This window comes from Grampus griseus (assembly GCF_964374135.1).
Source record: "Grampus griseus genome assembly, chromosome: 6".
Taxonomy (NCBI): Eukaryota; Metazoa; Chordata; class Mammalia; order Artiodactyla; family Delphinidae; genus Grampus; species Grampus griseus.
This window is the reverse complement of record NC_139000.1, coordinates 67,649,530-67,664,882: the sequence shown is the minus strand read 5'-3', so window position 1 is coordinate 67,664,882 and position 15,353 is coordinate 67,649,530. Positions and strand designations below refer to the sequence as shown.

Below are 15,353 nucleotides of genomic sequence, written 5' to 3'. Positions count from 1 at the left end.
CAATAGGCATATACGAGAAAAGGAACTACAAAGATAAGAAAAAAAGGATCAGAAAACGCGAAGCCGCAAGACGCCAGCAAAACCCCAAGACGCCAGCAAAACCCAGCAATCACGAGGAACTTCGCCAGCCCCGCAATGCCTTGTGGGTCTTGTATGCTCTCGGCTGGTCTTAACCGGAAAAGACCGAGGCAAGGGTGCATTGCATGGCGGGAGACGGTCCTCTAAAGAAGCCCCTCCTCCTCCGGAAGCCGGGTGGCGCCGGCGCAAACCGTTCTTCTGGAGGCGCGGGACGCTTCTTTTGTGGTGACTTCGCTTAGGCCGCTGTGCCGTACAACCGGTAGAGGCTCTGTTTCCCTGAAACTTTAGAGTCTCAGGCCATTTGAGGCATTTGAGGCCATTTGAGGCGAAATGGTTCCGGACGAGAGAGGATCAGGCGGTGGCAATACAGGGGCCGCCGCCATCTCAGGCTGCCCGTAGGGAAAAAGCCTGAGGGGCCCTCCCAGTCGTTGGAGCCTGCGCTTTCTTCCTTTGCTGGGCCCTGCCTACTGCGAAGATGAGTTCGGCCTGGGTCCCTTCTTTCGAGAAGGAGCATCTCTGGATGTATCTGCAGGCGCTCGGCTTCGAGCCGGGCTCGGCGACCGTAGCCGGTGGAAAGATCGTGTCGCACACGCACCTCGGAGTGTAAGGAGGCCGGGGCCGACGGGGCGGGGGAGTCTGAGCCTGGCCGTGCTGGCGTGACCCGCCTTGTTGCGGACCTCGTAGGTTGATGAATTAAGTAGTCGGTTACTGGGGCCCGGCACTGGCTGCAGAGTTCCTGCTTCCAGTGGCAGCCAGCCTGGTGGCAGGAGACTGTCTGTTATGGGACCTTGCCGGGAGCGCCTTGTAGGGGAGTAGAGTCTGCAGTTGGGGCGAAACTGAAGGGGCGGCTTATTCCTGCTTTGGTAGTGAAGCTGGGTGGTCTGTGAAGTCGAGGGAGAGGTGGCGGTTTGGTAACGGAGGGACTTGGGAACGCCTTCCGTTAGGTGCAAACGCCTTTAGGACTCGAGGGAGACTTTCAAGGTAGTTGATCTTTAGTTTATAATTTTCACTAACTGAAATAGCAGGCTGAAGCCTGCCACAGTTAGCAAAAAACTAGTAGAGAGTGGTATTAAGATGAAAAGTGAAAAAAAGCCCCTTCCTGCTTTGCTACAGATGTTACAGATCTCATCATAAAACTTAATGCTTGGGCTTCCCTGGTGGCGCAGTGGTTGAGAGTCCGCCTGCCGATGCAGGGGATGTGGGTTCGTGCCCCGGTCCGGTCCGGGAAGATCCCACATGCCGCGGAGCGGCTGGGCCCGTGAGCCATGGCCGCTGAGCCTGCGCGTCCGGAGCCTGTGCTCCGCAACGGGAGAGGCCACAACAGTGAGAGGCCCGCGTACCGGAAAAAAACAAAAAACTTAATGCTTTGTTTATATTTCTATGTCTTAACTTATCAACTTTAGACAGTCTCTATTATCTTGGCCACTATAGGCCAAGGAAAATTTGGGATACATAGGCTATCTCCTGTTCTCAATCTTCTTGACTTTTGTAATTACGTTATTTCCGTTTTTCTTGTGGCAGTATTTAAATGATGTGCTTAGACCTCTGTTTCTTGGTGTATCAATCTCAAAAGTATCTCTGGATTCCCCACGATGTAATTTCACAGTGAAGGCTGCTATTTATACGATAATTAGCGAACCTACACTTACCTACCCTCTGCCTTCTCCCTCTTGACTTTTTTCAGCTGTATTAGAACTGTTTTACTGTCAAGGTTTAGAGCTGTAATTAAGTTTTGTTTGGTAACTGTTTGGAAGTTACTACTATTTATATGTAGAAAGGTTTTGTCTAGAAGTCTAGTCTAAAAATTGACAACCAGTGGGTAGCATTTTTCAGGTTATGATTATATATTAATAAATGTGCCACCTATCTCACATGATTTGATGCCCCACCATATGGCAGAAAAACTTAAAGCTTCTCCCAGGCCTCCACTGAGGATGGTTCCCATTGCCACTGCATCCTCTCTATTGTTTTGGCAATCTTAGTTTTCTCTGCTCTGGCTTATTCAATTGCAGTCTTCTTTCTGCGTTTGAAAATTAAATAAAATCTGCCAAGTTCTGGTTCAGTGATGATAGGTTTCTTTTTAAACATTGTTATAGATTCACTGCCCCCCTCCCATGTCTTTAGAGTTGTCTCAGTTGGTTAGTGGGAGGGATATACTAAAACAGATGTCCCCTTTAAAATGCTTTAAGCAAGAATGTGGCATCAAATTTACTTCAAAATTAAAACATTTTTTTGATTCACTTATGTTTACATATGTTAGAATTCATTCTTTTTGGTGTGCAGTTGTATGTGTTTCTAGTTTCTGTGAGCATGTAATTGTGTAGCCACTTTTCTTATAAAGTTAAATGTACATTTAACATATGATCCAGCAATTCCATTCCTAGGCATCTGCCCAAAAGATTTGCATTTTGGAAAAATCCTTCTGGTTGCATTACAGAGAATGGATTAGAGGGGGAATCAGGGCTTTGCAGTTAGGTAGACGTAAACTAAGGAGTCAGTGGGAATGGAAAGGAAAGGTGATTCATTCATTTGTAGGTTTTTTTTTTTGCTTGGAAGGTGATTCGCTTTTATTTATTTTGCCAGTGAATGTGTAAGAGCAACATATACATTCTTTTGTCATCTATTTAGGAAAAATTTTGAAAGCTGAAGGATAATGTCGAGCCATATTCACTATGAGATATAAGCCTAAACAAAGTTTCTATTCCAAGGAAGAAAAAAAAATCCAGTTTTCCCAAAGGAAAACTTTGTCTGCTTTCCTTACATTGAAATGCAAGTATTGCTGAAAACCAGTTTTTAATCCTCCACCTGACACACAGCCTGAAGTGTAATTAGCTAAGTTTGCAAGAGGGGGTTATTTTGTTAGGGTCCAAGATGTGTCTTTATCACACATCATTGTGTTTGTTTGTTTATTTATTTATTTTGGCTGCGTTGGGTCTTTGTTGGTTGGGTCTTTGTTGCTGCGCGCAGGCTTTCTCTAGTTGTGGTGTGCGGGTATCTCATTGCAGAGACCTCTCTTGTTGCAGAGCCTGGGCTCTAGGCACGCGGGCTTCAGTAGTTGTGGCACACGGGCTCAGTAGTTGTGGCTCGTGGGCTCTAGAGCGCAGGCTCAGTAGTTGTGATGCACGGGCTTAGTTGCTCTGCGGCATGTGGGATCTTCCTGGACCAGGGCTCGAACCCATGTCCCCTGCATTGGCAGGCGGATTCTTAACCACTGTGCCACCAGGGAAGTCCCGCAATGTGCTTTTTACAAGCAGACTTGTGGACCATGACTAAAGGACATGTACAGATTCCAGTTCAATACATGACAAGGCATTTAAGGGGCTGCCAATAGAGCTGACTTTTTGATTATTCTAGAAAGTAGAGACTCATCAACGAACACAGTAATCCCACTCTGCAAAGCTGGAGGCTGGCTAAAAGGAGCATTCCCACCAGACTTTCTGTGCCATAGCAAAGGAGATGCAGAGTCTGTAGCCGGGTACACTAAGACATTGTTAGACCTACTGTACAACTGTGCACTTCATAAGAGGGTAAAATTGCAGTAGTAAATTGTCTAACATTTTTCTGAGGTTATATTCCATAAGCTTAAAATTCAGATGTACTTATTTAAAGCATTCAAAACATTGGGTTCTAAGAATGTTTATGCATAAGGTTAATATCTGCCCTATAGAGATTTATATATTTCTGCACAAATACCTCCAGTTTATCTGAATGCATCGGTTTTGGACCAGCAGCTCCTGGCATTGGGAGAGCTGGGTTTCCAGAAATCAGCACAGGTACATTTGGTAAAAGTTTGGCAGGGACCAGGCCCATCCCAGGATGAGGTAAGTAGGGATTGAAAGCCATGGCAGGATTAACTTCCAGGGATGGAGTCACAGGAAAAGAAGTAAGTGATGACATTTGAGCATTTTGGAGCATAAACTGCATCTGCTGGGTGAACATGGCTGCAGCGGTCTTTTGTTGAATCAGATTGTTCCGTCCATTAATTTCCAGCTGCATTTTTAAATGTGGAGGAGGGTGAAGGTACTTGCAGTTCTCTCTAGCACACCGACCCTTAAGGTCATAAGCAGCCCCCTCCATGGAATCAGCCCAGGCTCTACTAGGCCTTCAGTTGCCCGAAGCAAAGCAGAAGGCACTCTCAGCCCCCCATTCATTTGTTTATTCAACAGATATTAATTGAACACAGTATTGGACCTGGGTATACAGTGGTGAACAGAGCAAACGTGAACTTTTCCCTTATAAAATTTCAGTCCAGTGGGTGAGCAAACCTTTAACAAATATCTTTTTAAAAATTAGAAGTGTTGAAGAGAACAGGATACTCTATGAAAAAAATAGCAGGTTTGAGAGATGATAAGGAGGTAGGAACTTCATTTGTATTTGTTGAGTAATAGAAACATTCCAAGGATAAAACAGTTGTTTGACAAAAGGATAAGCATGGGAATTTTAATGTTAACTCTTTTTTCCAACTCAAAGCTTATTTCAGGAAAATAGCTTTATGTGTTCACGGGAGTACTCAGATCTATTTGTCATGTCATCTGTATTGTGCAGATAATCCAACTGCTTTCTAATGTTGTTGGGATTAGATAAAATACTTCATGTTAAAGCTGCAAGCACAGCTATTAACTTCATATGATTGCAGTGAAGATTAGATGAGTTGCTGCTTGTTGCTTGCTGCTTAATTAAAATAATATCTGATAAATAATAAACTCAATAAATATTTAGCTGTTTTTATTGTCAGAAAATGTTGGTGGGTATCATCATTTTCACCATATTTTAGACCATGGTTTTCTCTCTACCTAATTAGTCTTTCCTTTTCTTTTTGTAGAATGTTTTCATTGCAGTAAAGCCAATTCTTCTAGTTTTCTTCTAATCGATCTACATTTTCAGAATGAAAACAAAAACTTGTATGTGTTTAATTGAATGAATGAATTAGAAAAATGAATTTGCCTTGACCTCTTGAACAGAATGAAAAATATTAATAGGCCAGACTCTTAAACAGCTTTTGATGATGCTTAGTTTTATTAACCTTTTTCTTTTTTCTTTTTTTTTTTCCTACTTCTATTTCTTTTTAAACCATTAGGAACATGTTTGACAAGTTGAACCGTGATGCCTTTCAGATAGTTTCTTATTTTTTGTTTCAAACGCTTGACCAGTCTCTCACTAAAGAAGTTTTCAAGTGAGTAAAAGTTATTTCATTTTCTTTTTGTAGGGGATTTAAAAAGGGATTAAGACTTTATATAAGCCAGAATTTCAACTTTGGACTTCAACTATTATTTTGAATGGATGTTATAAAAATTAGGCTTGAGTCTTACAAATTTAGTACTTAACCTTTATAAATCTGAGTGATTTTTTTTGTAAAATTATTGTAAATTAAAATAAAAATATAAAAATGTGAATATTCACTAGCCTTGGTTCTAAGTTATTTTGCATGTGATTTGGGTTTCATCTATAAGAAAAAGTGTTCAAATTTGTTTTAATATTTATATTGTGCCCTCATCCTCTTATATAGTAAGTCCATTGTTTAGGGCATTGTTTTTATTTGTGATAATTTATTTTTAATATTTTGCCTTCAGTTAAAGTTATGAGTGACCAGGAGAACAAGTGTATTTGAAACATATTTTCGAAATCCCTATCATTAAGGTATAGGGCTTCCTCTGTTCAAATAAAAATAGATTTTTTGATTTTTTTTCTAGATTATAAACAAAATACAGCTTACTTTAACCAGTTCAGCAAATACAGAAAACGTTAAAGAAGGAAGTAAAAATTATTCCTAAACCCAACTAGAGAATATCACTGTTGACATTCCAGCTTTTTAGTCTTTTTTTCTTTGCATACTTAATTTTTTTCTGTGAATATAGCATGTAAGTTATGCTACAGAAATACAAAAAAAAATGGAGCCCTAATCAAATAATTGCCTCATAATAAAAATTTAGACAAAACATTATAAGGAGAAAGCAATAGGCAAATTTTAAAGTTCATTATTTTTGACTAAAACTGAATTTTTAATAATTTCATATCTTGTTTGTCCACAAAACAGTAGCACCCCTGACTGTAATATAGGTTATCTCTAGGGGTCATGATCTCTTATGCCATTCTTTCTGTGCTTTTCATGTGTAACCATGTGTTTTTCTCTTTTTCCCCAGGCATTAATTATTATCCTAATTTATTTATACCATCTTTATGCATTAGTCCAGTGAATTCATTGAGAGTGTTGTCTTCTTTAGCTGATTTTCAGTAATTTTAATAGTGATTCTCCCTATATTTAACTTATATATTCATTGATAATTTGCACTAAACTGAATTCAACTCTATAGATATTCATAAAGAAAAAGACCTAATTTCTTACAGGTTGGTGTTTCTCTTTAGTTGAAATTTATGAATGTTAGCCTTGATTTAGCATTAATATTTCTAGTATAGGAGATAATTTTGATGTTTTAAAGTTTTGCTGAGTTTGCTTTTTTATTCATAATTCTAATTTTTATTTTTGTTTTAAAGACTTTGTTGGCCTCCATTTGACCAAAAAAGTGATACTGAATTCCGAAAACATTGCTGTGAATGGTTAAAAAAGATTTCTGTAAGTATTTTCTTTCTGAAAGGTGCAAACGTTTAAGAGGTAATTTTTTTTCAGGCTTTATTGAGGTACATTAATTTTTTTAGAGGTGAAATCTTTTTAGTGCTTTTATGCTAACAGTATAAGCAAGAAATACTAATCAGGATAATACTTTCTGGTGGTTTTTGGTTGGGATTCTATATTTCTGGGAAGCCAGCTTTGTTGGCTAAGTGCATTAGAAATAGGTTTTTGAGTTCCTGGGAATTTATATCACAGTTTTTGTTTAAAGAAAATTTTTTTTTACCATAGATTATTTTAGCTTATGTCCCCAAATAGTATCAATAATTGTGGCTTTAAATTTTAATTGCTTTTTGTGACTGAGTCCACCAAGAGTTTAGAAGGATTCAAAAATTCAACTTGTGGTTCAAATGGAATAATTCTGGTAAACCTGTTATGCTTCAAAACAGTGTGATGTAAATATAAAGGTTGTTGTTGTTAAGGTCTTCAAATCATCTTGTTTCTTTTTTCCATAGGCTGAATGTGGAAGTAGCTTCCCTCAAGTTGTTGGTTCACTATTTCTTTCTCCTGGTGGTCCTAAGTTTATTCATCTGATGTATCACTTTGCAAGATTTGTTGCAATAAATTATATAAAAACCCATTCTAAAAGTAAGTTAAGCTCACAGTAGGAGTTTTTTTTGTTTTGATTCTTAAGTTTTTATTATTTTTTATAATTTGTAAATCATTAAGAGATTTTAATAAAATAAAGTAAGATAAAAATATTACTTTACCTCAAAAGGCAAATGGTTAATATTTTATTGGAACTGTAGTTTGAAATCCTCTTGTAATGAACATAGGTAGCAATACAGATTATTTTCTTATGTTCTAATACAGGGGTTGGGAAACATTTTCTGTGTAAGGCCTGACAGTAAATATTTTATACTTTGTGAACCACATAAGAGTGTCTGTCACATATACCTGTTTGTGAGGGTTGTTAAATTTTTATTTTTTGTAATATAACCCCTTAAAATGTAGAAAGCAGTTCTAGCTTTCTGATCTCAGAAAAACAGCCAGTGGGCCAGGTTAGACCTGCAGGTTATAGTTTGCCTATAATTCATTGTATTAAATGTTGTGTTGAATTTGTTAGAGATTTATTTTGGCTACTGGCAATGTGTTGGAATATTTTGGTTCACAATTGCTGTTTTAAAGGGATTTGATCTATTTGCTAAATTATAGAAACAAAATATTGGATTTTTCACCTAAGACTTAAAAGAATGCTCTTTGTAGCTTACTAAGTATGCTGCTCAGTTTAATTGAGTTATGCTCATAAAACATGGGAGGTAAAAGCTGGAAAAGTTGATGCAATAATAGCCCATCTTCCAATTTCTAGAGACAACCATTGCTTATATTTTCGTTTGTTTTCTTTTAGGTGTTTTTGTTGTTGTTGTTTTTTTAAATGCACATATTATATGTTTTAATTATTTTGAATAAATGATAGATTCTCATGATTCAAAAATCAGGAAGTGAAAAGTGTGTCTTCCATCTCTAACTACCTAGTTTCCCTTCCCAGAAGCAACCATTGTAATGAATAATACTAGCAAATGTGTATATATTCTGTTTTTTAAACCCTAAATGGTGACATACATCTGGGTTTGAATCTTGTGTTTTTTATGCAGCAGTGTCTATTGGAGATCATCCCATGTCAGTTCATAGATTTTCCTTACTCTGTCTCTCTCTTAAGAACTGCATATTTGAATGGATGTGTCATAGTGTATTTAATCACACATTTGTTCTGAAATCAGCTCTGCTGACAGACAGTTGGCTTTTTTCCTAATCTTTTGCTATAAAAATAATGCTACAGTGACAAACTTTATACATATATCATTTTGTGTATGTACAAGTATATATTGTATGTGTGTGTGTATATACATATATATGTATATATGCACTCAAACACATACCTTTTTTCCAGTTTATCTTCTGTGCGTGATTTTTTAAAACATGTACATGTGATCTTGCTTTATAAGCATTTACATATTTTATTTATTTATTTTTTAAATTTTTTTATTTATTTATTTTTTGTGGTACGCGGGCTTCTCACTGTTGTGGCCTCTCCCGTTGTGGAGCACAGGCTCTGGACGCGCAGGCTCAGCAGCCATGGCTCATGGGCCCAGCCACTCCGCGGCACGTGGGATCTTCCTGGACCGGGGCACGAACCCGTGTCCCCCGCATCGGCAGGCGGACTCTCAACCACTGCGCCACCAGGGAAGCCCTACGTATTTTAAATTTAATGTAACATAAGCATTTTACCAGCTTTTCTGTTAGATTTATTCCAGTTACATGTAACCCAAACTATTTTATATGAATTATGTGTATTTGGATTTGGCAAGATTTATTGTACATAAGGCTTTTAAGCATGGGTTGTCATATTTCTCATTTAAAGCAGTTTCATTCAACATATTCAGTCTCTAGGTGACTTCTACATCCAGCGAACTCATCCCCTGTTAAATATTTAGGCGTTTTGGTTATTTCTTTGCGGGTAATCTAGGACCTGGATTTACAATGTTAAGTATGGTGTGGGGTCACTCTTTTCCAGAATATCCATCTTTATTGTATTGAGCCATCTTAAAGTAGGATTTATTACATTTTATTACAGGTGAAAACCTGGACTCTCAAATGTTTAGATGGATTGTTGTCAGGGTCTGCTTTGATCATTAGTAACATAGCCAAGAATTACTTGAGAAATAGAGATTGGTTTTATTTGGTTGTCTTGTCCTGTTGATCTTACTAGGAAGAAAAGTACGCTGATGGCAGCAATGAAGGTGATGTGATCTCACCTCATCTCTTTTAATTGATTTTCTTCCTTTGTTGTTAAAAGATCAGTTGAGAAGTTGCTTATGTGTGATGATGTATTTGTTCATGGATGTATCATGCTGTGATAATAAGAATTACTTGGGGCACATGGACTCTGAGAATTTTTAGTTATGTAAAATAACTCAACTTCAGATATCCTTTTTTATTGCCTCATTTAAAAATAGGTCATCCTTGCTTTTGCTGAAATTAGTTGTATCTTTTTGTGTATGTGGCATGCCAGCTCTTAAGGAGTTGTTAGTTAAATGAGGTTGTTAATCTCTCAGTAATCTCACACTTTTATATTTATTAGCTTGTACGTCTAAGTTTTGTGTATTTTATTTGTGTTCTGTGTAGATTCTTCTGTACATTTTACAGAGACATTTAACATAAAGCCACAAGATTTGCACAAGTGCATTGCCAGATGCCACGTAGCACGTAACAGATTTTTACAAATTTTGCAAAGAGAAGATTATGTTACCCGAAAATACCAGGAAAATGCACAGTAAGTAATACTTTGATAGTTAGAAAATGTAAATTCCTTTCTTTATGAACAAATGTCATCAGTATCCTTTCTTTTTTTTAACCCATTGGTGTATGCACTTTATTTTTAATTCTATCAATATTTATTTATTTATTTAATTTATTTTTGGCTGCGTTGGGTCTTCGTTGCTGTGCGCGGGCTTTCTCTAGTTGCGGTGAGTGGGGGCTACTCTTCATTGTGGTGCACGGGCTGTTCATTGCGGTGGCTTCTCTTGTTGTGGAGCATGGGTTCTAGGCGTGCGGGCTTCAGTAGTTGTGGCATGTGGGCTCAGTAGTTGTGGCACATGGGCTTAGTTGCTCCGCAGCATGTGGGATCATCCCGGACCAGGGCTCGAACCGGTGTCCCCTCCACTGGCAGGCAGATTCTTAACTACTGCGCCACCAGGGAAGTCCCTCATCAGTATTCTTTCAATGGCAATAATTAATGTCTACCTCAAAACCCCCTGGCTGTTATCTTTCCTTTTTTTTTTTTTTCCCCCTTGGTACGCGGGCCTCTCACTGTTGTGGCCTCTCCCGTTGCAGAGCACAGGCTCTGGACGCGCAGGCTCAGCAGCCATGGCTCACGGGCCCAGCTGCTCCGCGGCATGTGGGATCTTCCTAGACCAGGGCATGAACCCGAGTCCCCTGCATCGGTAGGCAGACTCTCAACCACTGTGCTGCCAGGGAAGCCCCTATCTTTCCATTTTAAAGCCTGATAACTTCTGAATAAAGTGTTTTATGACTTTAGGCATACTGTAAATGAAAATTTAGAGAAAAGGAAGATATCATTTTAGTTCAAAAACTCAATTTCTTTAGGTGCTTTTTCTTTTAAACATGGAAATAAATTTTTAAGCTGTAATTATAGTGCTCATTCTATTTTGTATCCTTTTTTCTCTTAATATTTCATTCTATAAATTTTTCCATACTGCCATAATGTATTACTTTTAATTTCTACTTAGTGTCTTAGTTGAAGAGGTATTCCATAGTTTCTTTAGCCATTTTATACTGTCTTACATTTACATTCATCTATTCAGCACTTTTCTTTCTTGAGTTACTTCTGTGTGCTGGATATTGGTTATACACTAGTCCTACAGCATTAAACAAGACAAGCAAGGTTCTTACTCTCTAGACATAAATTGTGTCCAATTTTTTACAATTATAAACAACTATAGTAAGATAACTTTTTAAATGCTGTTTTCTATTCCCAAAGCTACAGAATCCTTTGACATCTCCTTAAAACTACAATGTTGCCTGTTTTAGGTAACATTTAAAATTATCCCCATGGTATGTGAGATAAGGATAAGAGAGCAGAGTAGTCTTAACTGACTTCCAACATTTTTACTTGAAGTCAGAGAGTATATGAGCCAAGAAGTCCTGGTCCATTTCAATAGCCGCGTATATGTTAGACCACTCCTGTAAGTCTTAAAGGGAGTCTGGAGTCCCTTTATGACTGTCTGCTGGGTATAATTGGAAGAGTAGTCCTCAGAGGCCTTGAGCAAAGATATGAAATGAGGGAAAATATCAAAGCGGGCTATACTAGTTAGTTGTAATAGATTTACAGTTGTCATTTTGTATGTTTTCTTCCAGATTATCAGTTAAACAAATACAGAATTTGAGATCAGAATGTATAGGACAGCAAAACGAGATAAAAAAGTAAGTGACTTTTAGAGTTGAAAGTTCCTTGAGATACTAGTTTAGCTTCCTGCATGTTACGGGTAAGGAAACTGAGATTAGTTAAAATAACATATCAATAGCTAGTTGATAATAGGATGAGAACATAATTCTGATTCCTAGTCCAGTTCTTCTAATAAGTTATGATAGCTTTGAGCTTGAATTTTATTTTTGCTTTTAATAGGTGGTTGTTAGCAGGTGGGTTTGCAGATTAATTAGCTCTTTGGATGGTAAATTACCATATGGTTTTTTTATTGACTAATGCGATTATTTAATTTTTAACTAGAATGGAACCCTATGATGACCAAAGTAATATACAAGAGAAAATTCAAAAGGTGAGACTTTTGTTTTTGAATTTTATTTTATTTATTTTTTATACAACACGTTCTTATTAGTTATGTATTTTATACATATAGTGTATATATGTCAATCCCTATCTCCCAGTTCATCGCACCCCACCCCCCATTCCCCCCTTGGTGTCCATATGTTTGTTCTCTACATCTGTGTCTCTATTTCTGCCTTGCATACTATGGTTCATCTGTACCATTGGTTCATCTGTACCATTTTTCTAGATTCCACATGTATGTGTTAATGTATATTTGTTTTTCTCTTTCTGGCTTACTTCACTCCGTGTAAGACAGTCTCTACATCCTTCCACGTCTCTACAAATGACCCAGTTTCGTTCCTTTTTATGGCTGAGTAATAATTCATTGTATATATGTACCACATCTTCTTTATCCATTCATCTGTTGATGGGCGTTTAGGTTGCTTCCATGACCTGGCTATTGTAAATAGTGCTGCAGTGAACATTGGGGTGCATGTGTCTTTTTGAATTATGGTTTTCTCTGAGTATATGCCCAGTAGTGGGATTGCTGGGTCATATGGTAATTCTGTTTTTAGTTTTTTAAGGAACCTCCATACTGTTCTCCATAGTGGCTGTATCATTTTACATTCCCACCAACAGTGCAAGAGGGTTCCCTTTTCTCCACACCCTCTCCAGCACTTATTGTTTATAGATTTTCTGATGATGCCCATTCTAACCGGTGTGAAGTGATACTTCATTGTAGTTTTGATTTACATTTCTCTAATAATTAGTGGTGTTGAGCAGCTTTTCATGTGCCTCTTGGCCATCTGTATGTCTTCCTTGGAGAGATGTCTATTTAGGTCTTCTGCCCATTTTTTAATTGGGTTGTTTGTTTTTTTAATATTGAGCTGCATGAGCTGTATATATATTTTGGAGATTATTCCTTTGTCCATTAATTTGTTTGCACATATTTTCTCCCATTCTGAGGGTTGTCTTTTCGTCTTGTTTGTAGTTTCCTTTGCTGTGCAAGAGCTTTCAAGTTTCATTAGGTCCCATTTGTTTATTTTTGTTTTTATTTCCATTACTCTAGGAGGTGGGTCAAAAAAGATCTTGCTGTGGTTTATGTCAGAGTGGTCTTCCTGTTTAAGAGTTTTATAGTGTCTGGTCTCACATTTAGGTCTTTAATCCATTTTGAGTTTATTTTTGTGTATGGTGTTAGGCAGTGTTCTAATTTCATTCTTTTACATGTCCAGTTTTCCCAGCACCGTTTATTGAAGAGATTGTCTTTTCTCCATTGTATATCCTTGCTTCCTTTGGCATAGATTATCTGATCGTAGGTGAGTGGGTTTATCTGTGGGCTTTCTATCCTGTTCCATTGATTGATATTTCTCTTTTTGTGCCACTACCATATTGTCTTGATTACTGTAGCTTTGTAGTATAGTCTGAAGTCAGGGAGCCTGATTCCTCCAGGTCCATTTTTCTTTCTCAAGTTTGCTTTGGCTATTCGGAGTCTTTTGTGTTTCCATACAAATTGTAAACTTTTGTTCTAATTCTGTGAGAAGTGCTATTGGTAATTTGATAGGGATTGCATTGAATCTGTCAATTACTTTGGGTAGTATAGTCATTTTCACAATGTTGTTTCTTCCAATCCAAGAATATGGTATATCTCTCCATCTGTTTGTGTCATCTTTAATTTCTTTCATCAGTGTCTTATAGTTCTCTGAGTACAGTTCTTCTACCTTCTTAGGTAGGTTTATTCCTAGGTATTTTATTCGTTTTGTTGCAATGGTGAATGGGATTGTTTCCTTAATTTCTCTTTCTGAGAGACTTTTTTTTTTTTTTTTTTTGTGGTACGCGGGCCTCTCACTGTTGTGGCCTCTCCTGCCGCGGAGCACAGGCTCCGGATGCGCAGGCTCAGTGGCCATGGCTCACGGGCCCAGCCGCTCCGTGGCATGTGGGATCTTCCCGGACCGGGGAACGAACCCGTGTCCCCTGCATCCACAGGCAGACTCTCAACCACTGCGCCACCAGGGAAGCCCCAAGACAACTTTTGAAGGGAGGAATTTAATCTTTCTTTTGTGTTATGCAGTGTTTACTTAATTGAACTCGTATGTCTCTCTTTGTAGCAGTGTTTTTGTTTGTTTTTCTTTTTTTTACTCATTATAAGTGACATATGTATAAAAGTATTAACAGGGTGCCTTTAGAACACTTGAATATAATGGAAAAATTAGCTTATAATCTATCAGACTAAATATATACAAAAGCAGTTTTAAATTAACCAGTTTAAATTTGGTTAATTTAAAATCTTTCATGCCAGCAGGGAAAATTCAGCTTGATTCTAACTTAATCAGTAATATTTATCTAATAAAATACATTACGTGAAGGCAGATGGTAAGTATGGAAGAACGATGAGAAGTCATGTTGAGGCTGACATGGCAGTAGAGAGGAATCTGGCAGATATAAATGATCTGAGGCTTTCAGAGGTTGGCTTTAACAAATGTGGGTAGGAGTGTTTTCTTATACCTTTGTGTTTGGATGAAATGTCTCTCAAGCTCTTTTGATTCCATGGTCACCAAGCTGCCTTGGGGTATTAATTTGGCTTTTTAGGCACTTTGTCACTGGAAAAGGTGAGTGCCCTCCTCAGGTAGTAATTATTCATTAATTCAGTGAATATTTATTGATCAACTGCCATTTGCTAGGCATTCTTCTAGATATTATGGACTAGAGCACTGAAGAAAACAGGCAGAGTCACTTCCTTTATGGAGCTTCCAGTTTAGTGAATATGAATATTCCTATCGCTGAATGTAGTATCTTTGATTGTAGGCTTAATAGGTTAGGTTGGTATGAAACCCGTTAAAGAGTTTTCATAGCAGTCTCTCTTGAGTTTGGGTAATGTTCAGTTTTCCCTGAGTCCAGTCAACTTTGAGCCATTGAGAAGGTAAACTTTCTAGATTTGAAAAATCTGAGAACCAGATCCTGGATCTTTGTATGTTCACCAAGGAAATGCCATCCTATGAGATCTTTAGATGGCCAGCCAATGAGTCTTCCTTTGGGGAAACAACTTTACTTTGTACTGTGAGAAGACACAGACACTAACACAAATATAATTAGTGTATTTCCCCTCCTCTTTCCCACTTAAGTAAATTCTTTTGAGGCATAACATACATATAAAGACGTGCAAAAATCGTAAGTGTGAAGCTTGACAAAATTCACAAAGTGGACACATCCGTGTAACCAGCATCCAGTTAAAGAAACAGAATGTTACCGTCACCCCAGGAGCATTGAGCCCCCTTTCTTTCATGACCATTTCCTTCCAAGAGTAAACACTATCCTCACTTCTTTTTTTGTTTGTTTTTTTTAAAATTAATTTATTTTATTTATTTT

General features: G+C 37.8%; 1 protein-coding gene across 2 annotated transcripts in view; it reads left to right on the top strand.

The window, feature by feature from the left end:
- Positions 1 to 275: 275 nt before the first annotated feature.
- The window catches only part of HAUS6 (HAUS augmin like complex subunit 6), a 41,220-nt gene continuing 26,142 nt past the window's right edge, over positions 276 to 15,353 (top strand). For both annotated transcript variants that reach the window (XM_082657524.1, XM_082657523.1), the window contains exons 1-7: positions 276 to 681; positions 5,156 to 5,251; positions 6,571 to 6,649; positions 7,159 to 7,291; positions 9,830 to 9,977; positions 11,582 to 11,647; positions 11,952 to 12,000. In XM_082657524.1, coding sequence (XP_082513650.1) covers positions 554 to 681; positions 5,156 to 5,251; positions 6,571 to 6,649; positions 7,159 to 7,291; positions 9,830 to 9,977; positions 11,582 to 11,647; positions 11,952 to 12,000 — 699 coding nt within the window. In that variant the 5' untranslated portion in view covers positions 276 to 553. The remainder of the gene's footprint in view (positions 682 to 5,155; positions 5,252 to 6,570; positions 6,650 to 7,158; positions 7,292 to 9,829; positions 9,978 to 11,581; positions 11,648 to 11,951; positions 12,001 to 15,353) is intronic.